The sequence below is a fragment of the Rhinolophus ferrumequinum genome, chromosome X (genome assembly GCF_004115265.2).
Source record: "Rhinolophus ferrumequinum isolate MPI-CBG mRhiFer1 chromosome X, mRhiFer1_v1.p, whole genome shotgun sequence".
Classification (NCBI taxonomy): Eukaryota; Metazoa; Chordata; class Mammalia; order Chiroptera; family Rhinolophidae; genus Rhinolophus; species Rhinolophus ferrumequinum.
In genome coordinates, this window is record NC_046284.1 from 85,712,519 (window position 1) to 85,740,513 (window position 27,995).

At 52.2% G+C, this 27,995-nt stretch overlaps 1 protein-coding gene across 2 annotated transcripts; it reads left to right on the forward strand.

Moving 5' to 3' along the window:
* Positions 1-1,998: 1,998 nt before the first annotated feature.
* On the forward strand, positions 1,999-27,974 carry OTUD5 (OTU deubiquitinase 5). 2 transcript variants are annotated; one of them, XM_033107777.1, is made up of 10 exons: positions 1,999-2,609; positions 2,712-3,579; positions 13,488-13,581; positions 21,009-21,073; positions 21,158-21,314; positions 21,414-21,562; positions 24,928-25,131; positions 26,600-26,801; positions 26,890-27,003; positions 27,311-27,974. In XM_033107777.1, the coding sequence occupies exons 2-10, from the start codon at positions 2,986-2,988 to the stop codon at positions 27,430-27,432; spliced, it is 1,701 nt and encodes a 566-aa protein (XP_032963668.1). In that variant the 5' UTR covers positions 1,999-2,609; positions 2,712-2,985; the 3' UTR covers positions 27,433-27,974. The 2 variants fall into 2 exon arrangements, with proteins under 2 accessions (XP_032963668.1, XP_032963676.1); XM_033107785.1 differs by having other exon boundaries at positions 1,999-2,530.
* Positions 27,975-27,995: the final 21 nt, after the last annotated feature.

A 27,995-nucleotide genomic window follows, 5' to 3' on the forward strand; every position in this document is an offset into this window, starting at 1 on the left:
ACTTGGGGCCTTTGGGGAATTGAAATTAGTTGAGCAGAGCTGCAGAGGAGAGTGTGAGGCTGTGGTTAGGGTAAGGATGCAGAGGTAAGCCAGATCACAAAAGGCCTTTGAAGGTAGGATACAGATTTTGGATTGCATCCTAAGGATAATGGGACCTCCTAAGGCTTATAAACAGGAAAGTCATCATCAGGTTTGTGTTTCAAAAGGATCATTCTGGCTGTGGAGAGTGGATTCTAGAGAAATAGTCCTGGAGGGAGGAAGCGCAGTGAGGAGGCTTTTGCAGTGGTCTAGTTGGTAGGTGATGGTGGCTTGGACCAGGTAGTGGCAGTAAGAGTTGGAGACTCGAGATTTGAGAGGTAGAATCGGCAGGGCTTGGGACTGACAAGCATCTTGGAGTTGAAGAAGAGGGAGCAGTCAAGGCTAACTCCTAGGTTTCTGATTTGGGCAAAAGCTCAGTGGGGATGCCATTCACTGTCAAAGGGAACATCACAGTGCCAGGCACACAGCAAGTACTTAGTGATGATGAGTTACAATTATTATCATAAGTTCAGTTTTTCTTTTTTTTTCTTTTTTTTTTTTTTAAGGAGGGCGCAGTTCACAGTGGCCCAAGCAGAGATCGAACCGGCAACTTTGGTGCTACCAGCAGCACGCTCTAACCAACTGAGCTAACCAGCCACCCATAAGTTCAGTTTTAGATGTGTGGTGCTGGAGAAATATCCAGTAGGGAGTGGGGTATGTGGGTTGAGTGAAATGGTCATGAAAAGATCCAATGTGATAACATGCATAGGCATTGGGCACAATGCCCTGAACAAAACAGGCACAGTTAATGTGAGTCGTCTCCCATTACGTAGGTCTCATAAACAGAAAACACGATAGTTAATTTATTACTGACACCCTTCAGGGAAGACTTCAACTAGGGTTGGCATCTGAAGGGAGGTTAGGTGGCACTCAGAAGAGCTTTCTGATGGGCTCTCTTTCAGTCCACTGGTTGTAATGTCTTGGCTCCTAAGACGTAGGGAACCCTCACCTCTCACAACACCTTGGTTTATTAGCTCTTCAGAACCTCATAACTACTCCCTGAGGTAGCATGGGCAGGCATTATTCTCGTTTTACACATGGGTAACCTCAACTTTGAGACAGTGTTATGCTCAAGGTCCTACAGTTGGTAACGGTCCATCTGTGCATGGAACTGAGGTCTTCCTGACTCCAAAGCCTGGGATCCTTTCCGTTGCACCACCATGCCAACTAATTTACTGGGCACTTACTATGTGCCAGGAACAGCACCAGGCCCTTTACAAGCATGAATCTCTAATCCTTACAATGGAGTAATCGTGGCCAATTTACAGAGAAGTAGAAATTGAGGATGAGGTGGATGTTAAATAACTTGCCAGAGATCATGCAGACAAGGAGAGGCAGAGCTAGGATTAGCTAGTAGATCTCTCCAGCTGCTGAGTGGCAGGGATTTTACCATTGTGAGATGCTGGCTGCTGACAAAGCTGGTTCATAAAGTGTTTTTTTTTTTAAATATTTTTTATTGGGGAATATTGGGGAGCAGTGTGTTTCTCCAGGGCCCCTGAGCTCCAAGTTGTTGTCCTTCAATCTTAGTTATGGCAGGTGCAGCTCAGCTCCAAGTCCAGTCGCCGTTTTTTTCAATCTTTTCAGTTGCAAGGGACTCAGCCCACCATCCCACGCGGGAATTGAACCAGCAACCCTGTTGTTGAGAGCTCACGCTCTACCCAACTGAGCCATCCTGCCACCCCTCCCGCAGCTCAGCGGCAGCTCGTTGTCTTCAATCTAGGTGTGGAGGGTGTAGCTCACTGGCCCATGTGGGAATCAAACCCGCAACCCTGTTGTTCAGAGCTGGCGCTCTAACCAAGTGGGCTATCCGGCCGCCCAGGTTTATAAAGTTTTCGCTGAATCCAGGTAAACAGTTATTTTGAAGGGAGGAAAAGGCTGTGCCACGCCTGCGCACTAGCCACAGGGCGGGGAGGTCAACGGGAGGGCGAGAGTGCCGCGCTGCCAAAGAGGGCGTGTCTGCTTCCCAAACACCCACTGTCCCCACGGTGCTCGTCTGTCCCAAGGTTCGTCCGACCGACGCGAGTGAGGGCATCTCTTAACCAATCACCGCAGCACTCCGCCTGTTGCCAGGGTGAAGTGGAGCCCGCCCCTCCACTGATGTGGATTTGCAGGTGGGTGGGACCGGAACTGACGCTTCAGAGGATTTCTAGGCTCTGGGAGTGTTATTTTCCTGTCAGTCCCACTGACAGCGGCCAAGTTGGGAGCCTGGGAGGGAGGTGCTTTTAAAACTGTCCTGCACAAGGCAGGCCACGCTGTCCTGTCACAGTACCTCCGCCTGCGAGTCAGAGCCTCGGGGACAGAAGTCAAGAGCAGAACGACGCCGAGGAGAAGGCCAGGACCCAGGGTGCTGACTTTGACTGAAATCCGAGACGGAGGAGGGCGCAGGAGGGCGATTACTCTCTTCTGATTGGCCCGTGGACGTCAGCGAGGACCCACGCAGCCGCTTCGATTGGTTGGTGCCTGTAATTGTTGTGGCGGCGGTGAAGATTTTTGCCCACGTACTTCCGAGCGAGAGGCAGGGCTGTGCTCTGGTGCGCGTGCGCGGTGCCCCAGGGCCCCACCCGGTAGTTCAAGAACCTGCGAGGGGGCGGGGCGAAGAGGTGCTTGTTTTGGTTCTGTTTCCTTTGAAGCAGAAGGCCGGAACGAGCGTAGCAATCAACTTGCCGAATTCGGAGAGAAGGCGACGACGAACTCACCGCGCTGCCTTCACCTTGGACTTCACATCCGGGTTCTCCTGTCGCGTGACCTGCGCGCCGCCGACGATTCTTGAACCCGTGTTTCAATCTCTTTATCCGGGTCCTCCCGGCGATCCCGTCGTGCTTCGCGCATCACAGTAGCCCCCTCATCCGGGTTCTATCCCGGCGTGCCGCGCGCCGCGTTTGCTGAGGGGTACTTGTCGGTGCCGCCATGACTATTCTCCCCAAAAAGAAACCGCCGCCTCCCGACGCCGACCCCGCCAACGAGCCGTCGCCGCCCGGGCCTCTGCCCCCGGCACCGCGCCGTGGCGGGGGTGTGGGCGTGGGCGGCGGCGGCACGGGCGTGGGCGGCGGCGATCGTGACCGTGACTCGGGCGTCGTGGGGGCCCGTCCGCGGGCCTCACCGCCGCCTCAGGGCCCACTACCGGGGCCACCGGGTGCACTTCACCGCTGGGCATTGGCTGTGCCGCCCGGCGCCGTGGCGGGCCCCCGGCCACAGCAGGCCTCTCCTCCTCCTTGTGGGGGCCCCGGCGGTCCCGGCGGCGGTCCGGGTGACGCGCTGGGTGCATCGGCTGCAGGTGTGGGTGCGGCGGGCGTGGTGGTTGCCGTGGGCGGCGCGGTGGGCGTGGGCAGCTGCTGCTCCGGACCCGGCCACAGCAAGCGGCGGCGTCAAGCCCCCGGGGTTGGCGCGGTTGGCGGTGGCAGTCCTGAGCGCGAGGAGGTCGGCGCAGGTTACAACAGTGAGGACGAGTATGAAGCGGCAGCAGCACGCATCGAGGCGATGGACCCTGCCACTGTCGAGCAGGTATGAGCTGGGGGCGACAGGTGAGCCGTTATGGTGGGTGGGATCCCCAGACTGGGTAGCGATCCAAGAAAGGCTGTTTAAGATCTCCCCAAGGGACCTAAATGCCTTCTCCCGAATCTTGACACACTTTTTTCTGCTGGTAGGGGTGTGAGACACCCTCTTTCTCCACTCCTTTTCCCCGAGGACTTGAGGTTAGAGGCCCCAGATAAGACGAAGGACTTGAAGATGGGGTCTGCGGTCTTTTCCAGGTCCTGAGACCTCATCTTGTAGGTCCAGTAGGTGGGAACCCCCCAGGAGACAGAGGCAGAATGGCATGCCTCCTGAGAAGGGAGTCTCATGACTCTCCAAGAGAGAGTCTGTGTTCAGTGGCTTGAGATTTCTTTTCTTCTGACATAAGAATCTAAGAGTCCCCCTCCAGGGAACACAAGTAAGATGGAGACCTCAGATATCTTAGTGTTCCCAAGATACCAAACCCTTTCAGGGGTCTGAGATACTCTGCAGAGGACAACCCTTCCACCTCCTCGGGGACACAGCACAGGACCATTCAGCAGTGGGGTCTGACACTTTTCTAAAATCAAGGGCCTGACACACACATACACATCCCCTGTAGAGAGAGATCTTCTGAGCTTTTCTCCAGGGATGTAAGACTTATCTTGAGGAGGTAAGATTCTCTTCCCCTGAAGGCAAGGACCAAGATATCCAGGGACCAGAGACTCTACTAGGGTATATGAGACTCATTCTGTAAGTGACGAGGGTCTATGCTTCCTCTCAGTAATCTTGAGAACTCCTTGGTGACAAGAGTCTGAATCTCCCAGAGCTTAATCTTCTTTTAAGTGATAGACCTTTGGCCCCTCTCCCTCATCCCACCCAACACCACCACCACCACCAGGCCTGAGCCTTTCTTCAAGAAAATGAGGCTCACTGTTTTGGATGGTGGAACCCTAAGATTCCCCTGCTTAAGGACTGGGGCTGCCAGAGACTGGGTCTGATACCCCCACAGAGGTTTCAGGCCAGGTGAAGTCTTTAGGAGATTTTTTTCTTCGAGGACTGGTGTCTGAGTGTTCTCCTTGGGGGGGGGGGTCTGAGACACCTCCACACACACACACACATGAGGTCCTTCTGCCCCAATTATGAAGGACTGAAACACATCTTGGGGACTTAATAGCCCCCTCTCCCCTTGAAATAGATCTGAGCACTGTCCCCTCCCTCCCCCTGACAAGTGCCTGAGCTCGTCAGGGACGTAAGATTTCTGCCTTGGGAACTTGACCCTGAGACCATTCTTCAGGGACATCGGCAGCATGGAGTCCCAGAGGTGGAATCTGAGGGCTCCCCACGGATCTAAGCCTGTCTGCAAGGGCCGGAGACCCACTGTGCCAAGGACACTGGAGCTTTCCCTCAAGGACAAGAGAGCCATACGTACCCCAGTGACTGCTGTGTCTCTATAGATAAGGTCTGAGCTTTCCCCTAAAGGAATTGAAGGTACCCCTTAGGAGCAGGACTCCCTCCCCCAGAATTGATTGTGGAAACACTTCCCTTTGGGGCATGGATACAGAGTCCCTGTGGGAAAGGGCACTAAGTCTTTTCCCCTAAAAGTTTACACTTCCCTTCAGATGTGTGAGACAGCTCTCCTTATCGTAGGACCGGAGACCCGAACCTGCACTTAGAATACTGACTTTCACCTTATTTCAGGGAGCATATGTCTACCTGAGTCGTAGGGGCCGTTTAGGGACATAAGATTTCCTGCCTTGGGGACCTGAGCCTTAGACCACCCTCCATTCGTCATCTAAGTCCTGATAACTGCCCACTCCCCTTGGAGACACGGGTAAGGTGGGATTCTGAGGAAAGAGTTCTGGGTCTCTTCCCAGGGGGCTAAGCTTCCCCTCAGGCACAAGATATTCTTCGCCTTAGGGAGGGGCCTGAGTCCTATCCCCCTTGGGTATGAGGCTCCCCCCCAACCTGGCAATCCTTTATCACCAAGGAAAGGAATACGAGGTCCTCCCCCATGTGGCCTGGCGCCTCCCCCATTGGGTAGAAGGACCTGGGTGCTCTTCACAGCGCTAAGAAACCCTTATCCTCAGGCCAGGCAGCTCCTCCTCCTTTCTCTGGGAAGGTTGTCAGGTCCTGGGGACGTGAGGACTGAGGCCTTCCCTCAAGAACCAGGAGATACTCAGAGACTCTCCCTGACTCAGCTCTGCTTGCTTCTCATTTTCAGGATCAGGGAACTAGTCTGAGCTTCCTGAATTCCTTTCAACAAGCTTTTTTCTTCCCAGAGACAGGAAAGGGGTTTGGGACATCCCCACTCCAGGGAAATTCTCCACCCCCGTCCCTCTCCCTCTTTGCTCAGGTAAATGTTTCCGTACTTCACGGGGGCCAGGGCCTTGTCTTGAGCCCTCGTCCTTGTAGCTTTTCCACCCGTTATTGCTTCAGGCAGGATAAATCCTGTGGACCCACAGGGTCAGGGCCAGGAGTTGTTTGTTCTCTCCCTGGTTAGGGTAAAGTCTGCTTTTCCTCCTTCACAGTAACACGGAGTGATACGTCCCTGGTCCCAGGGATAGAGAGGCGCAAAGTCATGTGATGCTAGGGTGACTAGAAAGATAGCTCCTCACACCCCCTTTGCGTCTCCTGGGCTGGGAATTTCTCTCTCATACTTGTCCCCGTAAGAACGTGGAAGTAAAGCTCTGGTTGCATGGTGTCTCCCCTTCCCAACGACAGAGGAGAGGCTTCCTGTCCTCCACGTCTTCAGACAAAAGGAGGAAGAAGATGCTTCGCCGTTTCACCTGGTCCAACTTGGGACCTTCTGGGGATGAGAAGAGGAGAGATTCTTCCTGCTGCCTCAGTCTTGGTCCTGGGGACATTGGTAGCCTGGAGGCCCATTAGATCCCTTGGAAAAAAGGGGAGTTGTTGAGAGGGAGCACGCTTGGTGCATCTCGTCCTTGTTCTGACTCCTCAGACGACTTGTCAGTGCTGATGTCACTGTACCTCTACTGCCTACAGGAGCCCCTTGGGCACCTTCGGGTCAGGGGTTTCCTTTCCGAGGCTGCCTTGCTAAGAGTCTGCCCTATGAAAAGAGTGGTGTGAAAGCGTCCTTAGCCTGAGGACCCCACAGAGCGTTCTGAGAAGGGCGTGCATGCCGAGGGGTGGGAGAAGCTGGACCTGGCACCGTAGCCGGGGTGCTGGGTTCCCACTCCTGCTCTGCGGGGCTTTGCTGCATGAACCAGAATAGTTCTGCCTTTGCTCTCCGGGTCTCTTTCCTCACTGGGCAGGTAGGGAGCTGGTGGGGTGTCACCTAGCTTTGGGATTTTAGGGCGCTCACACCAAAGCCCTCTTGACCTGGAGGTGACAGAGGGTGGGTGTCTTTTGAGAGAGAACTGGGTTCCGCTCCCTCTCCTGCCCCTCTGATCCCTCGCAGGCATCCAAGCTCGGTGTGCAGGACAAGTGGCCCCATTGGTGTGAAGCTCGGGATTGGTGGACAGCGATATTTTTGGCCATCTTTGCTGTTGCGAATAAGCTCAGAGGTTGCCTGCCAGGGGGCCTATTGGATGGTGTGGAGATAGGGTTGTGTGTGGAGAGAACTTGGGCTTTGGAACCGGGCAGGCCTAAGTGTAAACTCCAGGGTCTCCTGCTTAGCTGCCTTAACAGCTTTAGGCAAACACTCAGCTGCTCTTTTTTTTTTTTTTCTTTTTTTTTTTACGAAAGTCTGTACATGTTCAGGTGATCAAGTGTGTAAAATACCTGACCTGGCGCACGTCAGGCTGATTCTTTTCTTGCAGTTTCCCCAGGATCACCTGGGTTCTTCCTAGGACTCTTTGTAACAGCCAATCTTTGTTAGCAAAGATCCTTCATTTGGCATCTGGGAACCAGCTGATTCCTCTAGTGGGGAGGCAGAGTGGTATGGCAGGAAGTGGTCCCTGCCCGGGCATTCTGGCTTTGAGTCCTATTATCTTCAGGCAGTTCCCTTTTCTGGTCTCAGTTTCTCCATCCATAAAATGGGTAGTGCTGAAGAGGGAAGTTGGACTCAGTGTTCTGAAGGTAGTTGTAATCTCTTCTTTAATTCCCTGTTCCCCACTCCCCCCACCCATTGTGAAAGTTTTGAGTGGGGTCCCTTGGCTTTTGGGGGTATGCTATGAAGTTTCAAGCAGTGTTCCATTTCATTCTCTCTTGCCAGGTGCTATAGGTCCTTGGGTTGTTTTTCTTCATTTTTACAGCTTTGTTGAGACATAATTCGCACACCGTACAATTCACCAATTTAAAGTGTACGATTCAGTATCTATCACCACGGTCAATCAAGTTTAGGACATGTTCATCACCTCAGAAACAAACCCTGCCAGAATCATCGTCCCCCAGTCCCCTCATCCCCTCCCAGCCCCTGGCAACCACTAATCTACTTTTTGTTTTGATTTGTCTCTTCCGGATGTTCCATGTAGATGGAATCATACAATATGGAATCCTTTGTGACTTGCTGCTCTCAGCATAATGTTTTCAAGGCTCACCCATATTGTAGCCTGCATCAGTACTTCATTCCTTTTTATTGCAGAATAACAGAATCTTATTTTTTTTTTTTTAATCCTCTCCTCCCAGTGGCCTGGCATTAGGTTTTGGGGCCGTGCTCTTTTCCCGTTTCTCCGCTCGGGAGAGCTTGTGTTGGTCCTTAGAGAGCAGTGCATCTGTCTGTGTTTCTCATGGTTTGGGTTGCCTGTGTGTTTTGCCTGTGAGCTGAGCCAGTGTTCCTGGGTGTTTAGGGGGGAGAGAGGAGTGGTCTTGGCACCAGGCTTGCTGGGACGGAGCTGTGAAGCCCAGAATACTAAACGCCTCTTGGCCGTGGTCTCTGGGAAGACATCTGCCCATGAGCTGCCACTGCTTCTGCCATCTTACCGTTCCCCCACCCCCCTTCCGTGGCAGCTCATTCATGGATGGGCAGGGTCAGCAGCTTCCCAGGCTGTGGGGGAGCCCGGGCTCCTGCTGCCTTCCTTCTAACTCCCTGCAAGAGGGGGGTGATGGAGAGGTGGGTCCTGTGGGGCGACAGCCATGTGACGTTGCCTCATAGCTCACACAGGAGTGCCACAAGGGGCTTATATCATTTTCCTGTGGCTGCTGTGGCAAATTGACCACCAGCCGGCTGGTTTAGAACAACAGACAAGGATTCTCGCACAGTTCTGGAGGCCGGAAGTCCGGAATCAGTTTCACTGGTCCCAAAGCAAGGTGTTGGCATGGCCTCACTCCTTCCTGAGGCTCTAGAGTAGAACCCAGCCCTCCTGCTTCTGGGGCTGCCGGCATTCCTTAGTTTGTGAGCAGATCACTTCAACCGCCACTTGTCTTCACATCTTATTCTCTGTGTATATGTTCACTCCTCTTCTGTTTGTATCGGATCTTCCGCTACTGTTCGAAGGACACATGTGATTGCATTTAGGTCCCATCCAGATACTCCAAGATAATCGCTGTATATCTCAGCGCTGTATCTCAAGATCCTTAACTTAATCACACCTGCAAAGATCCCTTTTCCTTACAAAGTAACATTTACAGGTTCCAGGGATTAGGGCCTGATAGGCGTGGGTGGTCATTATTCAGCCTACTACAGGGGTGTTCTTGTTTCCCTTCCAGGGATGGGAAGGGAACTCGTTCAGTGCTCTCCTACTGGGCAGAGCCCTGTAATGTTTGAGTCTGCCCAGTATCCCTGTTATTGGAAGACTTGTTATCCCATTTCACAGATTGGAAAACTGGTTTAGAGCAGGTCATCACCTGGCTAATAACTGGAGCTGGATGGGAGCCTAAGTCAGTTGGGTCCCACAGCCGGCTTCTTGGACCTGTGGACTGGTGGGTTGCAGACTTGCGCCCGGGATCCCCTGGTGTCAGAGAGCTTTATCCAACGCTTTGTGGAGGCTCAAAGGTGTGGAGGGATTGCCTTCAGGCTCGATAGTGGGCTTGCAAGATTGAGGGTCTGGACTTTCTCAGGCCAGGGCACTGATGCAGCCTGAACTTCTCTGTGGCTGGGCCAGGCCCCACCCCTTACTCCCAGCAGCTCTTCCTTCATGGGCCATTTTCTTAACTTCCAAGTTGGCACCTTTCTTGCAGGTTCTTGTCCAGCTGGGGGATGGAAGAGACTGTGCTAGGAGCTCCTGGGACTGTCTAAACTCTTTCTGGAACGCAGTACCAGGATCTCCTTGTTTTCTCTTCCCAAAGGGAGAAAGAGGAGGGGTTTCAGCCAGAGCCCAGGCTCTTACGGCTATGGGTTCCAAAGCTAGTGGGTGGCTCGTGGCCTGGCGTCCAGATCCAGGCCCAGATGCCACTTTGGTGGCCCCAGGACCAAAGCCCTGCTTGTACCAAGAGTACGCTCAGGCGTCCGTCACTTTCAGGGACAAAGCAGGATTTTCCCAGGATGGCCTGCCAGGTATGTCACCATGCTGTGGCTCATCAGGCCTGCCCTGTCGCTTCCACACCAGGCCTTGCTGGTGCCCAAACCCCAGCTCCTTTCTGCCTTTGTGAAATGAGGATAATGCTTCCTGCCATCTGTGCTGCGGTAAGAATGAATTGAGATCACCTTTTGCATCTGGTACCTGGCACGGGGCAGGCATTTGGCTAACAGGAGTCTGTCTTTCTTCCTGGCCTTGCCCTGCTTACCTTCCTAGTCCTACCCAGGACTTTAGCTCTGCTGAACTCATTGCTGGCATCCGACATCCCTGGTGCTTTGTGGCAGAAATGATTTCTTACCTAATTCACAAACTTTTCTGGAGGTCTTGGTGTTTTAATCCTTTGCTCAGGTGGAACCTCCTCTCAGGCGCCAGCCTTAATGACTGGCCAGGTCCCTGCCTCTGTTTCCCGACACGCCTGTGTTCATCTTTCACAGCCCTGCTCACGTTTGCGTGTAGTCATTGCCTGTTTCCCCACCCCTCTAGCAGTCTGGGAGTTTATCAAGGGTAGAGAGAGAGTCTGGTTCATTTCTCTGGCCTCATTGCCAGCCCAGGCTCTGACTTAGTAGCTGCCTGGCAAACCTTTGTTGGATGAATGAGTAGGAGGCCTCTTACCGCTTTTATTGTCTTTCCTCTCTTGATGTCCTTTCCCCCTACACTTGAGGGGAGCAGGAGGTTGCTATGTGCTTTTCTTTCTTAGAACTACTTCTGTTCAGTCTGAGGCTATAGCCGCAGTTGCAGCTTCCCTGCTGGAGGCCCCTGGCGAGGGCAGGGGCCGTGGTGCTGGGAGACGGCTGAGCCTGCGGGGCCGGGATGGACCTGGGAGAACTGGCTGGAGGGTGCTAGCCCACAGCCTTTGGGGCAGGAGGGGCGCTTGGAATGTTGTGCACAAACAAGAGTCTTCGTGCTGCCCGTGGAAGCCCGTTTAGGGCTTCCCAGTGCCTTTGGCATCTCTGGCAGGCCAGCCATCCCTTCTCAGGGGTGGGCCCTGATGGGACTGCTGGGTATTCCCCTGTCACCCCCTCTTCAACCCCTCACGTCCAGCCACTCACCTGGGACTCCCAGTTGTCCATTATCGCTGCGCTGCTCTCACCCCCTCTGTGACTGCGCCCACTTCACCAGTACACGGTATGTTATTTACATGCCTTTCCTGGTCCTGACTCTCCTCTGAGCCTCTTGACAGCTCTGTCAGGTAGATCACATATCCCGTTTGATTGGAAACTGAGGCTTGGAGAGTTCACTTAGCTCACCCAAAGTCATGCAGCAAGTGACAGAGCTGGGGTTGGAACCCAGAGCTTCTGACCTCCAAACCTTGTGCTTTCTACTTGGCCAGGAATTTCTGTCACCTGAGCTGGGGGAAAATGGCCTGCAGAGAGGTGATTCCCTCTGGTTGGCGTTAGCCTGGATCCTATAAATCCCCGGGCAGGGGGGTGTCCCCAAGAAGCAGTCTTGGGATTTCTGGTCCCTAGCCCTGATGCCGGATCAGGCTGGCTTGCTTCTGGTGGCCGGCAGAGGGCGACAGGGGCCTGGGAAAGGTCTGCTAATTCTGGTTTGTTTTGTTTTGAAGTGGAAATGTTTTAAGTGACCCGTAGACATTGCGTTTTTAATAGACTTCTGTTTTAGAGCAGTTTTAGGTTCCCAGCAATTGAGCAGAAGGTACGGGGAGTTCCCCTATACTTGCTGCCCCCACACATGCGTGGCCTCCCCCTTTACCAACATCCCTCACCAAAGCGATGCATTTGTTAAAATTGATGAACCTACACTGACACATAACCATCACCCAAAGCCTGTAGTTTACATTGGGGTTCCCTCTTGGTGTTCTACATTCTGTGGGTTTGGACAAATACAAAATGATGTGTATCCACCATTATATTATCATACAGAGTCATTTCACTGCCCCCAAAATCCTCTGTTCTGTCTACTCATCTCTACATTATTTTTGAGAAACACATCTGAAAAATACACATTTGTACAGGTTCACTTTACTTGAACCTTTGGGGCCAGATGTGCTTTGGAATTTAGAAAAATTTCAGAATTTAGAAAAATCACCTTGTATGAGGTCGGACAATTAAGTTCACAAACTCATCCTAGAAAAAGTGCTACATAGCTCATTGCTGAATATCACTATGGTCACCTCCGAAGTACTCCCCTTGGACTGACACCAGTGCCTAGTTTACCCTTCAGAGCAATTTTGGAACTCTTTCTGGAATGGCCATCAGAGCTGTTATCATATTACCCTTCATGTCATCAAAATGTCTTCCTTTCAATATTTCCTTTATCTTCGGGTAAAGAAAGAAGTCACTGGGGGCCAGATCAGGTGAGCAGGGAGGGTGTTCCAATATAGTTATTTGTTTACTGGCTGAAAACTCCCTCACAGACAGGGCCGTGTGAGCTGGTGCGTTGTCGTGATGCAGGAGCCATGAATTGTTGGTGAAAAGTTCAGGTCATCTAACTTTCTCACGCAGCCTTTTCAGCACTTTCTAATAGTAAACGTGGTTAACTGTCCAGTTGGTGAAGATTCATAATGAATAATCCCTCTGATATCAAAAAAAGGTTAGCAATATCACTGCAACAAGTTCGCGAACTTAATTGTCTGACCGGACCTCGTGTGCTGTGTGTTCTGTAACACCTCCAGTGGGGTCTGTGGCAGCACCTCATAATCAAACATCCCAGTGTTTCTGAATGGAAATGTTTGAATATTCACTTTCAAGTGAGATAAATAGGTTCTCATCAGCTCAGGTCAGTTATGATGCCAAATGAGTTAGACAAAGACTTGGTTTCCAAAGCTTTTTGAGTTTTGAAATTTTGGGCGAGGGATTGTATAAAGCTCTTACAAAGAAGGAGGTGAAGTAAAGTCACGTGTAATACCAACACTTAGGGATAATATTCTGTTGTATAGCCTTCCCAACTTTGTGTGCATGGGTGTTTGTTTACATATGCATATACATATATTTGATAAACGTGTTCAGTCACAAGTAAGATCATATTTTGCGTATATTTTGCTTTATACCGTGTATTTTGCCTTACACAAGATCTTGGCGTTCCGTAGCAACTTGTGGGGCTCAGTGCCTTGCCAGCCATGCCATTCTCAACATCTGTCCTAGCTAAGTGGCCAGAGTGGGCCCCCAAGTGAAACGCCTTGAGGTAAAGCCAGGTTCTCCCCGTGTCCCAGGTACTTGCCAACTCTGGGCCTCTGGCCATCTGGGGGAAGGCCTCGCACTGCATTTCCAGCACGGTCAGCAGGGGGCAGCATACAGCTGGGGCCTCTGCTCTCAGGGCGGTTGGTGCCCCTCTGGGAGCAGGTCTTCTGCTTACACATGACTGATTTCCCTAAAAGAGAGGGTCTCCTACTCCACGTGCATGGAGTGGTCAAACGGGGCTGAGAACTTGACCCTGCCCAGGGTCCTCTCAGCCAATCAGTTGGGCCCTCAGGAGCTCAAGGGCAGGGCCCTGGGGAGGGGGGACAGGCCTTTCCTGTTGCTGACCCCCACCTCTTCCCTCCAGCAAGAGCACTGGTTTGAAAAGGCCCTGCGAGACAAGAAGGGCTTCATCATCAAGCAGATGAAGGAGGACGGCGCCTGTCTCTTCCGGGCTGTAGGTGAGTCTGCCTTAGCCTTCAGGGGCCTCGGTCTGCCCCTGAGCTGTGTCCCAGTTTTCAGGAGTAACCCCTCAGGCAGGGTCGGGGGCAGAGCGAGCTGGTCTTTTAGGGACTGCACGCCCCAACCTCAGGTTCCTATCTGGCCTCAGGCCCCCGGTCATGAGGCAGTGTGGGGGTGTGTAATAGTAACAGCAATAATGGTGATCAAGAAACTAACATTCTTGGGGACAGCTCGCTCTGGCAGGCACTGCCAGAAACCCGTGCAGTTCTCCCCCAAGCTGGGTAAGTGCCGGGACTGTTGCTTCCATTTGTCAGATGAGCAGAGGAGCCCAGAGATGGGGAGTGGCTTGCCCAAGGTCAGCTAGCACCGGGTGGAGCCGGGGGTTGGAGTGTGGGTCACGTTAGTCTGAGGCCCGGGCTCCTGACCACAGCACACTACTCTCGCCTGGAATTATAGACCTGTTTTTAAACTTACACAAAAATAGAGAGAGTAGTGGACCTTCATGTACCTATCGCTCATCTTCCAAATAGTCATCAGCACATGGCCGGCCCTACTTCATCACTACCCTGCCCATTCTTTCTCACTCTCTTGAAAGAAGAGTATTTTTAAAACTCCAACATTGGGGCATTTCATTTGTAAATATTTCTATATGCTTCTCTAACAGGTTTCTCTCTTCTCTTCTCTCTCTGAACATAACCAAAATGTCATTATCATCCCTAACAAAATTAGTAATTCCTTCATACCAGCTACTGTTCAGTCTGAGCTAGATCTTTGAGGCCCCTCTGGCTCTGAACCTGTGACAACAAGCAGTCGTGAGAGCCTGTGCTAGTGTCCGGGGGACCTAGGAGTGTGATCTGATCCTTCGTTCGGGGCTCTGGTGTCTACCGGAGAAAAAAATGCCTTCTGATAGGATTTGAGCCGGGAGTCAGAAGCCTGCCGTGTGCTGGCCCTCACTCCTAACTTCTGTCCCATCACCGGAGCGGTGGTGGTTTCCGAAGGGCTTCTTAAATCCCTTCTGGGTCCATTATTCTCAGTCTATGGGTACAAGTCCCCCACGTCTGCTGGCGGGCTGGACTGACCCAGGCTGCACTTCGGGCCGTGCCGCTGATACTGGGTGTGACCTTGGGCAAGCAGCTTTTTTATCCTGTGCCTGTTTTCCTGCTGTAATGTGGGGCTAAAAGACCCAGTGTTGTTACAGTTAAATGACATGACTTCAGTAAATATCTTTAGGGCCTGACACGCACGCAGTAGGCCCTCCTGGAGCAGTAGCATTGGTAAAGCCTCAGTGCTGTTCGCAGCGGCGCCTCAGAGCCACAAATGTTTTTCGAATGGATGAAATAAAGGTTAAGTGGAGTGAGTGGTTGCCTCTCCTGCTGGACCACGCAGGCGCGGTGCAGGCCCTGGACTCTGCGGAACTGGGAAAATTCCCACCCTCCTACCACTGGCTTAAGTCCATGTTCTCCCTGCGATGTTTCCTAGAGAAAACGCTGGGTTTGGGGCCCTCTTGGATCAAAGGAGGATAAAGAAAGATCAGGTGAGGGTCTGTTCGGTGGTAGGCCCTGAGTTCAGACCTCAGGCTGGTTGTGGGGTACGCAGGGTGGCTGGTGGAGTGAAGCTTGGAGAACGCAGCTGGGCGTCTGGGCCTTGAGTGATCTTTGAGGCCGACCTTGGGGCTTGTGAGGACCTAGCTTTTGCAGCAACCCATAGCAAGGGCAGTATTGACACGTGTGTCCATCTAGCTGTTTTCCCCAGATGTCCTCTGACCCTTTCCCCCATCGGGGCCTTCCAGTAAGGAGCCCGAGCTTCCAGGAAAAGCTCAGTGCAGCAGGCTGAAGGCCTTTCCTTATCAGCACTATGGCTGCACATTTTGCCTGACTGAACAGCCCTTGGCTTTTCTCCATAAAACCCCAGCAGCCCCCTGGTCTCTCCCCAGAGGTACGTGGCCCCTGGGATTCTCAGGCTCATCTGGAGTTTTCCCTGGGGCAGAGTGCGCAGGACATGCGCCTGGAAAAGGGACTTTGTCCTCATGCTCTGTGCCGCCCCTCTGCTTCCGGCCTGGCTTGGATAGGGAGACGTGGTAGTCGCTCTAGGCGCTGGACAGGTTACGGGCTCTACCTTCCCACCACACATTGGGCAGTGGAAAGAGCATATCACTGAGGGTTTGGAGTTGGAGGGGGGATTGCAGATAGAGGGGCCACCCTGTTGTTCTTTGACCCCAAGTTTTTGCTAGGCATTCAGCTGGGTGCTTCAGGTTCACCTGCAAAACTGGGGTCATCATCATGTGAGAAGGTTGAGGCCCAGGGAAGGGAAATGACATGCTCAGTGTCATCAGTAGCAAAGCTGGTATGGGGACCCAGAGGTGTCCATAGGACACGTTCTTTCTCTGGCCTTAGGAAAGCCCTAGCTTCTTAGCTTGGCTGTCACCTGGCAGGGTGACCTCAGCTGTGTTCCTTGACCTCTCCGGGCCGTACTTCTCCAGCGAGGAGCCAGCCTGTGACCCTCTTCTGTTGGGAATCCTGAGGCAGGTGGCTTTCTACCCTCTGTTTTGCCTCGGAGCCACTATCCACTGCTTGTGCCCCATTCTCTCCCACCAAGCCCTGCTGGGGACTCGTGAACATCAGCAAAGGCTTGGGTGGAGTGGAAGTGGGAGCCTGAGTCCCAGAGGTGTCCTGTGGTCCACCCTACGCTTGCTGTGCTCAGATAACCTCCTCCTGGAAATGTGAGTCTGCATCTCTCTGCCTTCCCTCTCCCCATATGGCTCTGACTCAGCAAAAACCTCTGGCCCTGCCCTCTGTGAGCAAAGTGGGGGCCACATGTGCGTGTGTCTGCCTGGGCCATGGAGAAGCAGCCGGGGAGGTGCGTGTTACAGTGATGGGGCCCCAAAACATTAGCCATGCCCAGTCCTTTGGCCTTTGCTTCTTGGAATGTGGACCATCCGCATTGGAGTGATGGATCTTTGATCAGTTTGACTGTTTCGTAAATGGGGAAACTGAGACCTCAAGAGAAAGCCAGGACCCAATTATCTAGGTGACACAGGCCAGTGTCAGAACATCAGTGTTCAAGGTTGAAGCGGGCCAGAAGGAGATCTCCGTGGGCTACCATGTGTGCCCGCTTCCCTGCAGACACCAAGCTGCCTTTTCTGTCCTCAGTGGAACTTGCTGTCACTCTCCTAGCAGGCAGGCAGCAGCCTGGCGGGCAGGCAGCTCTCAGGTACCGCTAAAAAAAATGGTAGGGCTCTGTACTTAAACTCCTTTACATATCGTGTTTCCCTGAAAATAAGATGTAGCCGGACCATCAGCTCTAATGTGTCTTTTGTAGCAAAAATTAATATAACACCTGGTCTTGTTTTGCTATAACATAAGACCCAGTCTTATATAATATAATATAGTATAAGTATAACATAATATAATATATAATATAATACAATGTAATATTGGGTCTTATATTAATTTTTGCTCCAAAAGACACATTAGAGCTGATTGTCCGACTACGTCTTAATTTCTGGGAAACAGGGTAGTCCAGACTCTCCTGTCTTGCTTCTCCACATAACTCTTCGGCAACTAGTGACTACAATTTAGGGAACTTGAGGAGGAAGAATTATAGAGGTTTCGAGGAGGAAGAATTATAGAGGTTTCGGGGACCTTCCCCCAGGCAGCAGCAGAGGGTAAGCAAGTCTGTTCAGTGCTGTTGGCTCTTCCCACCTCCCACCAACCCCTGGCGAAGGCTAGGGAGGAGGAGGGGTTGGTCCTCTGCACAGCCTTGCGTCTTGTCCAGCCGTCGGTCTTTCCTGGTTGGTGGCAAGGGCGTCTGCTTGGTGAATGTGATCGTGGTCTATAGTTGTGAGGGTTGCCATGTGGGAACTTGGCCTCAGGGAACACCTTTGGCAGATCTGCTGGCTGTGTGCACACGTGCATTTCTGTGCTGGTGTCTCTGTGCTCAGAGAAAGGACAGAAATGGGGTCCAGGGAGGTAATGTGCATGCTGACCTCTGTGGTCCTAGTAGTGGGTACAGCCCCTGATAGCTCTATTCTCTGCCCACTCCCAAGCCTTTCCAGCAGATTCCTGATTGTGCTGGGGGGGAAAGTGAGATAGACAGGATCAGGCCTGGCCCCAGGGAGTCAGGTGGCTTCGGTGATAGCTGAATTGGGGGGGGGGGGTAATATCACCTGGGGCATCAGTGCTTGAAGTCACCAGTTATTCCTTAAGAGCCTGCCGCCTCCCTTCATCCTCCCAAATGTGTGGCCTTGGGCCAGCTGTGCCGCATTTCTGTACCTCAGTATCCCTCCTGTGTAAAGTTGGGGGTTTTTTGGGGTGAGGATGGAATGAGTTGGAATGTAAAAAGGCCTTGGGGGAACCAGTTGTAGTATTGTACCGAGGATTTCCAAGACCTTTTTGGGTTGGGGACAGAGATGAGGTAGTGGGGGACCCTCTTCCAGCTGGACTCTGGGAGGGGAGAGCAGGTGCATTTTGCCCACAAGTGCAGCGTCAGCAAGAGGAGGAGTTTCAGTTTCTATCAAAACAAGTTCTCTGAATTCCCCTACCTGTACAGGTCCATTGGGCCCTTTCCCCCACCTCGGCCCCCACAGGGAAGACCAGCCAGGCCCCTAGCCCCTGTGCTTTGTGGGAGGAGGAAGGCTTTCTGGAGGACAGGCGGGGCTAGCAAAGGGAGGCAAGCACCTCCTAAGTGAGGACTTCCTGTGTTCTCAGCCTGCCTTAGCGCGGCGCAAAGATCCTTCTGCTCTCCCTTGTTGCGGAGGCACCACTGCTTTGTATCCTCAGTTCTGAGGAGCACACTTTCTTCCTCATTCATGATCCCCAAACTAGGGTGTATCTTACGATCAGTGAGGTGCCTGCCCCCCCCCCCCGCTGTGATTAAATATGTGCACCGTGCCACCCATCAATGCACCTTAGCACTGAGGCGAGAAGGTGATATGTTATATTTCTCAGATAAGTAAGAAGGTCATACCTTACCCACCCATAAGGACCCTGCGTTGTGAAGCCTGTGGTATTGATTTAACATGAATCTGGTTGTAAAGATTTGCAGGAGGGGCACAGAAGGTACATCTGTGGCCCTCTGGTGTCAGTAAAGGTGGAGAGCTGGTCCTGCCTGCATGAGGGACAGTCTCGACTCCAGGTTTGGGGCTTTCCTCTAGCTGAGGAAGTACAACAGAAATGAGGAACGGCTTCATCAGTGGTTCCAATGACATTCTGGCTGACTTGTGGGTGGCAGGCTACCTGGAGGAGGAGTCATCGTCTTCCGCATGACAAATGGAGCCCTGTTTCTTGAACACCTAGTATGCCTCTGGTGTTTGGCAGACTGGCCCGTGTTCCCCTATGAGAGGAAGAGGCGATCTTTTCCCCACTGTACGGATTAGGACAGTGCAGCCCAGACAGCTTAAGGGCCTTGTCCAGCGCCACACAGCCAGGAGGCAGCAGAGCCTTTCTGCCAGGCAAAGGGAAATGGGGGACCTGGGATTCTCCCCCAGCTCCCCTCCCTGTTCCCCAGTCTCCCCCTTTTCTCCGTTTTCCTTTTGTGTGTCTTTCTCATTTTCTTCCCCTCTTGTTTTCTTGCATCCAGCATCTAGCCCAGGGAGATCTGTCACTTAGGCCTGGAAATGCTGGTTGGTCCTTCCCTAGGAACAGCTCCGCGCCTCCCTGAGCCGGGCAGGCCATCCCCTGTTTAACCTCTTCGCTCCCATCTCAGTTCCTGTTTTCTGCAGCTGCCCACAGCATTGCCTCCTCGGCACTCAAGCCCGTTCTACAGAAATAGCTCATCAAGCAGCTCTGGCAGGCAGGCAGCCACAACGGGCTCTGTGGTCCTGGCTTCTAAGAAAGGCAGCAGCAGGGGGCCCCCAACCTGTGCAAAGGACATGTGACTTGCTGGAAGTGCTGCCGTGGGGGGTGGGGGAGAGTGTGGCCGCAGAACCCACATCCTTGTTTACATCGGTGATGGGGCTACCCCTTCCCGCCTTCACAACCCCCACTCCCCTTCACCCTCACGTCCCTGCACCTCCAAGAGGACTTGAGCAGTCCATTTTCTAACTCAGAGCAGCCTTTTCCTCCTCATCTCCTGGAACCCTCCAGGGAGGGAAGGTGGGGGGGCAATGAAGGTGTTCTTCTGGCGATTCTTCACAGAGGCCGATCGGCTGTCCTGGAAGAACTCTGCGTGCAGTGTCCCCTGCAGGACCTGCCCCTGCCCCAGGGCCCCAGGAAGGTCGCATCAGAGCAGCGGTCTTCCAGGGCTACAAAGGGAAATTCCCTCGTGGGCTTCGCCCGTGGATGGCAGGCTTGCCTCGTCGTCGGGCCCACCTCTCCTTCCCAGGGAGGAGGCTCCCTGGCTACCCCAGGCTGTCAATCCGCTCAGCAAACCGATTCCCTGCCCGGTGTTGGGCCCTGAGCTGGGGGTGGACTTGGGTGGGAACTGGCCTCCGTCCTCAGTGGGAGCCCGGTGTGATCAGGTAGATGAAGTCTGTACACACCTTTGCCAAATCTGGTCATAGAGGTGCCTGGGAGGGTGGCGAACTGGATGAAAGAACAAACTGGTGTTTGACAGGTAGGCAGCCGAGGAGAATGGAAGGAACCTCCTGAAAAGAAAAGAGGGAAGGCATTTGTGAAGATCCTCAGGCCAGGCAGAGAGAGCCTGGTTCTTAATTTGACCAGAACCCTATGATGCCCAGGCCATGTGGGCCGCAGGCTGCCCTTCCTGAATTCAGCTTGGTTAGGTGCATATGTGTCTGATCTCTCCTGCTGCCCTATGTGCCGCTGGTGTGCTGGGGCAGGATTGTACTCCACCTCTATCGTCTTCGCCGTATCCTCCATTCGGGCCCCACTACAGGGAAGGCGACTTTGATTTACTGAGTGACTGTTCTGTCCCAAGGCCAGTGCTGGTCACGTTACACCCGTTATCTCGTTAATCTCACAAGCAGGCCTGCCGGGGAGTTATCCAGCCTGTTCCCGTCTTACACGGCGGCAGGTGAGGCTGAGACCGCTTGGGTCGCTTGCCTCTGGTCATTTAGCTCACTAGCATCTGGCAGAACTGGGCTTAGAGCCGAGCTGGTTGCTTTTTCCTCCTTTTTTTAACCTACAGAGACCATGCTGACTCGGAAATCAGGGAAACTACGTTTGAGAGTTGAATTTGTCACAGACTGACCTTCTGTGTGAACTTGGTCAAGCCACAAACTGGCCCTGAGCCTGTTTCCTCATGTGCAGATTGCAAGGGGTGTATCCCTTTCACCTGCACTCTCTTGTTGTTAAAGACTGCCCCAGCCTGCCCCTTTTTCCATGACCCCGTTCCAGCCCACAAGGCCGGGGTAGGAAAGGAAGTTTCCCTGGCCCCCAACCCTTCCCCCCTCCGGATGTTCCGTGGCTCAGAACTCGTCTCTGGTGGCAGCTCTGATCCCAGCCTCTCCTTTCTTCTGCCCCCACAGCTGACCAGGTGTACGGAGACCAGGACATGCACGAAGTTGTCCGGAAGCACTGCATGGACTACCTGGTGAGGCAGCAGAGAGCGTGGAGTGGGGGCAGCGTGGGAGGAGCTCTCCCTGCGCGGACCATGACCCTCTGATCTGTTCTGCAGATGAAGAATGCCGACTACTTCTCCAACTATGTCACAGAGGACTTCACCACCTACATCAACCGGAAACGGAAAAACAACTGCCATGGCAACCACATTGAGATGCAGGCCATGGCAGAGATGTACAACAGGCCTGTGGAGGTGTACCAGTACAGCACAGGTACTTGTGGGGGGGGGTCGGTGAGCGCCCATTCGTGCCTGGTCCGAGCCTGCCTTGCCCAGCCCACTGTGGATGCTCCTTCCTTCTCTTTCTCTGTAGAACCCATCAACACATTCCATGGGATCCATCAAAATGAGGATGAACCCATCCGTGTCAGCTACCATCGGAATATCCACTACAATTCAGTGGTGAATCCCAACAAGGCCACCATTGGTGTGGGCCTGGGCCTGCCATCATTCAAACCGGGGGTAAGTGGGTCCCCACGCCCAAGGTCACTGTTGGATTTAGAGGCCAGAAACCTCGGTTGGGGTCTCAGTTCGGCCTGTAGCCCACAGAAATGCCCTGTCCCTTCTCTGAGTTGCCCCTGAGGTCTCACCTCTGTAAAATTGGGGAGTCACCCAACATGCTCTCTCAGGGCTCTTTCTGTGGTCTCAGTTTGCCTGTCTGAGCTGGCTCGCCCGTCTTTTGTGCCTGTTGAGGGCTGACATTTTGGGATATGGAGTCACATGTGGGAACCATGAACCAGGGCTCAGTCTGGGTGTCTTGGCACCTACATGGGTCCTCCTCTGCAACTCAGCACTTAACAGACAGCTGTGCTCAGAGACTTGGGGTGCAGGCCTGGCCCCAGACTTACTAGCTGTGGGACCTGGAGCAATACATATAAGGAATCTGGGCTGGCAGCTTGGCTGGTACAGAAAGCTCCTGGGCTGGCACCTAGTAGGTGCTCAGACGGTGGCAGTACGCTTTCCCAGCACACACTGGCCGGTTCTCATTCTCACTAACAGTTGTCTGCCGGGGGTTTTGATATCTTCTATTCAGGTTTCACTTCCTACAAACAGAAAGTGCTCCTGCCTCATTTTAGGAAACACACACCCTAACACCAACACACCCTCCAACATAGGGTTCTTTTTAATTTTGTTCTTTAAATAAACTTTTAATTTTAGAGTACTTTTAGATTTACAGAATTATTGTGATTAGAGAATTCCCGTATGACCCACTATGATTGACATCTTATTAGCATAGTACATTGGTCACGATTAAGGAGCCGATACTGACATAGTAACTAAAGACCAGACTTTATTGAAATTATCTCAGTTTTCCCCTAATGATCTTACCTGTTCCAGGATCCCATCCAGGACCATATTACATTTAGTCATGTCTCTCTAGGCTCCTCTTGGCTGTGACAATTTTCTTGTTTCTGTTTATAGACTCTATTTTAGTTTTACTTTTTCTAGAATGTCATGTAATTGGAATCGTACAGTATGTATTTTTTTCAGAATGGCTTTCACATAGCACTGTACATTTAAGATTCATCTATGACTTTTTGTGCTTCGATCACTCATTTCTGTTTTTTCCTTTTTTAAAAACTGAATGCCTTGTTTGTTTGTTTTTTGCTGTTTTTTTTTTGTAGACTTAATTGTTTACAACATTCTTAGGTTTGCAGAGAAATTGAAAAGATAGTACAAAGTTCCCATATAGCCTCCGCCCCCCGCACTCAGTTTCTCTCTTATTAACATATCAGATTATCATGATATATTTGTTACAATATATGAACCAATATTGATACGTTATTATTAACTAAAGTCATCATGTCTTTAGGCTCCCTTGTCTGATGGTTTCTCACACTTTCATGTTTTTGATGACCTTGACAGTTTTGAGTATTGGTCAGGTATACTGTAGGATGTTTCTCTTTTGGGATTTGTCTGTTTTTCTCATGCTTAAACTGGGGTTATGGGGTGTAGGGAGGAAGATCCCAGTGGTTCCGTGCCATTCTCATCACGTCGTACCAGCAGTGTATAATACAGTGTGAACGTGATTCGTGACTGCTGTTGACCTTGATGACCTGGCAGAAGTAGTGCTTGTCAGGTTTTCTCCACTATAAAATCATTCTTTTCCCTCACCCCCTTTTCTGTATTGGAAGGAAGACATCAGACACAGCCCACACTTAATTGGAGGTTATTCTCCATTTCCTTGAGGGCAGAATACCTACGTAAATTGTTTGGAATTCTTCCTGCAAGGGAGATTTGTCTCTTGTCCCCCATTTATTCAGTCATTTATATCAATATGGACTCACAGATATTTATTTTATACTTTGGATTATAATCCGGCGCTATTTTTTTTTTTGATCATTGTTTTGGTTTTGGCTGTTGGAAGCTCTCTTAGTTGGTTCCTGCGTCTCTTTGATACACCCCCATAGTGGTGGTGTGTTTTTTTTTTTTTTTTCAAATTTTTGTTTTGTTTCTTGTTACTGTTTTCACCCCCATAGTGGTGGTGTGTTTTTTTTTTTTTTTTCCAAATTTTTGTTTTGTTTCTTGTTACTGTTTTTTTGAGAACTTCTTTACTTTCTGGCACTAAAGGTGCTCCAGGCTCATCTTATATATTTCCTACCTTGGTCCCAGAACCAGCCATTTCTCCAAGGAGCCCTGGTTCCGTTTATTGGAGAACATTATCAGAAACCAAGATCGGGGTGCTGAGTATGCTCTTTGCTACAGGGGTGTCCTTGCTTCTAGGCCCTTTCAGCTGACAGAGTCAGGAGATATGTGTGTATATGCTAACACGTGTATATATACATACAGTAGTACCTCGGTTTTCGAACGTCTCCGTTGACGAACATTTCGGTTCACAAACGCTGTAAACTCAGAAGTAAAAACCAAAAACCGAGGTACCACTGTACCTAGAAATATTTCTATATGTAACCATCTGTATCTATGTGAAGCTACAATTCTTAATATCTCCAGCTGATAGGTACTGCCTTGTTTTAATTTACAATTTTCTAATGACAAATGGTGTTGAGCATCTTTTCAAATGCATATTTGGCATCTGTATATCTTCTCTGATGAAATTGTGTGTTTAGATTTTTTTGCACATTTTTAAATTGTCTGGTTTTAACATAGCATTTTGCATACTTTTTGGACTATTAGCCATAGGTAAAAAGTTACGTTTTATATCATTACTTCATGCACACACATTGGTGGGCAGTGTGTATATGTGCATTAAAATGTTAGCGTTTCGCTGAAAAATACTTAACATTTATTCCTTGGGACATGCTCTTATATTTTTTATTATTTTGTTTTTTAAAATGCTGTTGTATCTCACAGCCTGACAGAGAGCACTCTCATACAGTGTCCCACAATTCATAGCATCTCAGATCATGTTGATACTGTCCCCTTGTCCCTTAAATACCTGACTATTCCTTCCAGTCTATGCACACACAGCCAACTTGTCAGGTGATCTTTTCTCCTTGTCCCATCGGGGCGTAGGTGAGGAAGGCCTCAGCATTATGAAACCCAGTCATCACCGAGTGAGACTTCTTTAAATTCTGGCCTAGGCTGGAAGGCAGCTGACTGCCCCAGACTTAGTACTTTAGATGAGGAGTCCTGGGGTTGGGAGCAGGGCTTCTGAGTGTAGGCATTGGGACTAGTCCCACCACCCAAGCCTGCCTTCCCCCCTGTCCCTGATGAATAGGCAGCCTGTCCAGGGGGTGCTTAGTAAGGGTACCTGCCTTCCTGTCTCCTCTCTTCTGGGCCTCTGGGTCCACCTCCTTGAGCCAGATCTGGCTCTTGGCCACAGTTCAGAGTGTCACCCCACATCCCTGTTCCTCCCCCCTTTGCAGTTTGCAGAGCAGTCCCTGATGAAGAATGCCATAAAAACATCAGAGGAGTCATGGATTGAACAGCAGATGCTGGAAGACAAGAAGAGGGCCACAGACTGGGAGGCCACGAATGAGGCCATTGAGGAGCAAGTGGCTCGGGAATCCTACCTGCAGTGGCTGCGGGATCAGGAAAAACAGGCCCGCCAGGTCCGCGGCACCAGCCAGGTGGGTGCTGGGCTCTGTCACTGGTCTGGCCAAGAACCCATTACTTCCCACGCTCTGCCCCCAAACAGGCAGGAAAAAATTAAGCGGTTTTGACATCTGGGAAAGAAGGAAGCTCCCAGCCCTGTTTGTACCTCGTCTTGACCTTAGTCTTGGCGTTGTTCCTTGGAACTCTCAATACTTGTGTAGAACAAGCCCTTAAGGAGTAAGAGAAGGCATCATTGGTGGTGACGTACGGGATTGATGGATCGTTTCAGAGGGACCAGCTTTGTTGAATGTGCTTGTATGCCTGGCCCTGTGCTGAGGGTGTAAAATCCGATCCAGCCCGCTCTGCCCTCAGTAGTGCCCTGTCTATTGAGTGAGACGCATCGGTGGGGCCCTTGACCCTGGCTCGGAGACCAGTGGAGATGGGGGGCTCTGGTTGGTCTTCACACTGGAAGTTTGAGATTTTTTAGGGCAGGGAGTGGGCAGGACATACAGATGTTTGAGGAATCACAAGGAGTTTAGAGTGATTGTAGATGTTGGCAAGAGCTGAGTACCTTGTTCAATAAATATTTATTGTAGGTCTGTGGCCTGCACTGTTCTGGGTGTACGAGGCATATTGGTGAGCTAGGCGGGCCCAGATCCCTGTCCTTGGGGTGCTTAGGTTTTTGCAGAGTGGAACACAATTAACAATAAACATAATGAGTGCGTTGGTTGAGAAGTAGTGGTACGTATGGATGGAAGACATGTGGAGCATGGTAAAGGGGAGAAGTAAGGCTGAATGGGGCTGGGAGTTTACAGTATTAAATAACATGGGCCGGGTAAGCTTCCGAACAGGTGAGACTGGAGCGAAAGCTTGCTGGAGGTGAGGGAGGCAGCGAAGTGTGCGCTGGGCGGGCAGGGGCCCTGAGGCAGCACGCACTGCCGGGATCTGGGAGCAGCCGGAGGCCAGTGTGATTGCACAGGATACAGTGGTGGGTGAAGTCAACGAGGCAGTGGGGCCAGATTGAGAAGGGGCCTCTGGGCCGTGGGGAGGACTTTGTCTTCTCCTCTGAGTGAGGCAGAAGCCATGGAGGGTTGTGAGCAGAGGAGGGATGGGATCTGACTTAGGATTTAACAAGAGCCCCCTGGCTGCGGAGTGCAGAACAGAGTCGGGGGGGTCACGAGTAGAAGGGGACCAGCCAGGAGGAGGCTCAGTAGTCCGGGCCAGTGCTAATGGCACAGGCCAAGGAGAGGGAGAGGTGGGGGAGGATTCCGGGTCTGTTTCAAAGGTGGAGGCAACAGGGTTTCCTATCAGGTTGGCTGTGAGGGTATGAGGCAGGTAAGGAGCTTACCTTCGTCCTGGGGCCCATTGTGTGACTGGCAGTGGTGGCGGCCTGTGTAGAAGCTGTGTCACAGCCAGGATTCCGGGACGGAGCGAGCCCTCAAGGACGGGGCAGAGGAGGGTCACGACGATTTCAGGTCCTTACCTCCTCCTTCCCTACCACAGCCCCGGAAAGCCAGCGCCACGTGCAGTTCCGCTACAGCTGCGGCCTCTAGTGGCCTGGAGGAGTGGACTAGCCGGTCCCCACGGCAGCGGAGTTCAGCGTCGTCACCCGAGCACCCTGAGCTGCACGCCGAGCTGGGCATCACGCCCCCCTCCCCAGGCACTGTCTTAGCTCTTGCCAAACCTCCTTCGCCCAGTGCGCCAGGTCAGTGACTTAGTGACAGTAAGCATGCAGGGCTGAGGGGATGCCACCCAGGCCCTGGGCCCTGCCTCTGACTGGCCGTCCACCCCAGGTACAAGCAGCCAGTTTCCAACCGGGGCCGACCAGGCGACTTCCCCCCTCGTGTCCCTGTACCCTGCTCTGGAGTGCCGGGCCCTCATTCAGCAGATGTCCCCCTCCGCCTTCGGTAAGCCTCCTCTGTCTCGGAGTCGGGGGCCAGCTGGGAGCTGGGGAGAGACGGAAGAATCAGTAAGTCCCGAGGGGGGACCTCTGGAGCCTATGGCCATCTCTCCAAGAAAAGGGAATCTTTCAGGCCCAAGGGATCTGCCCCTGAGGGGTTCTGAGTGGGGTTTCCTAGGCTCAGAGGAGCCTTCTTAGCCGTAGGAGTAAGAGGGGCCTCGATGGCATCTTTCTAGAGCCAGGGATCAGCGAAGGGCGAGGAGCGGGCAGGCTGAGGGTGCGCCATCGTCCTTTCCCTTCCTTTGCCCAAGCAGGTCTGAATGATTGGGATGACGATGAGATCCTGGCGTCGGTGCTGGCAGTGTCCCAACAGGAATACCTAGACAGTATGAAGAAAAACAAAGTGCACAGAGATCCACCCCCAGACAAGAGTTGATGGCGACCCAGAGACTTGGAGACCATCTCCCAACCCCTGCCACTCCTGCCCTCCAGTGCCACCCCACCTTCTCTGGCTTTCTTCCCTCTTGCCTTCTTCCTCCTTCCGTCTCTCCCTCCCTTGTTCTCCTCCCTACTTCCCTCTTGCTGGCCCATCCCTGTGCCCTGTCTCATCGCTGCCACCACCACCATCACCTGTCTCTTCGCCAACTGATGTGCCCTGTTGCCCCTTGCACAGCACCATCCCTGCCTTCCACTGGGGACTTGGGCAAAGGTGCCGAAGGTAGGCGAGAGGCACACAGAGACAGAGCATCCGGCAGCCAGGCCACCCCTGAGGAGAGACGTTCAGACAGAGGAAAGCCTCCCTGACCCCCGTTCCTTCCAAGATCAGAAAAACTTGTCACCCCACCTCCACAACATTGCCAGGGAGGTGGGAGGAAGAAGTGGGGAATTCCCCTTCCTAGTACCCCAAGAATGTCTGAGCCTTCAATGTTGGATTTTTTCTTTATTAAAATGTACTTTTATCAAGTCAACCATTCAAAAGCGACAGACAACAGCATTGGC

Coding starts and splice junctions, on each gene's coding strand:
- OTUD5 (XM_033107777.1), top strand. CDS start 2,986: ATGACTATTCTCCCCAAAAAGAAACCGCCGCCTCCCGACGCCGACCCC. Junction 13,582..21,008: donor CTGTCTCTTCCGGGCTGTAG/GTGAGTCTGCCT, acceptor CTGCCCCCACAG/CTGACCAGGTGTACGGAGAC. Junction 27,004..27,310: donor GATGTCCCCCTCCGCCTTCG/GTAAGCCTCCTC, acceptor TTGCCCAAGCAG/GTCTGAATGATTGGGATGAC.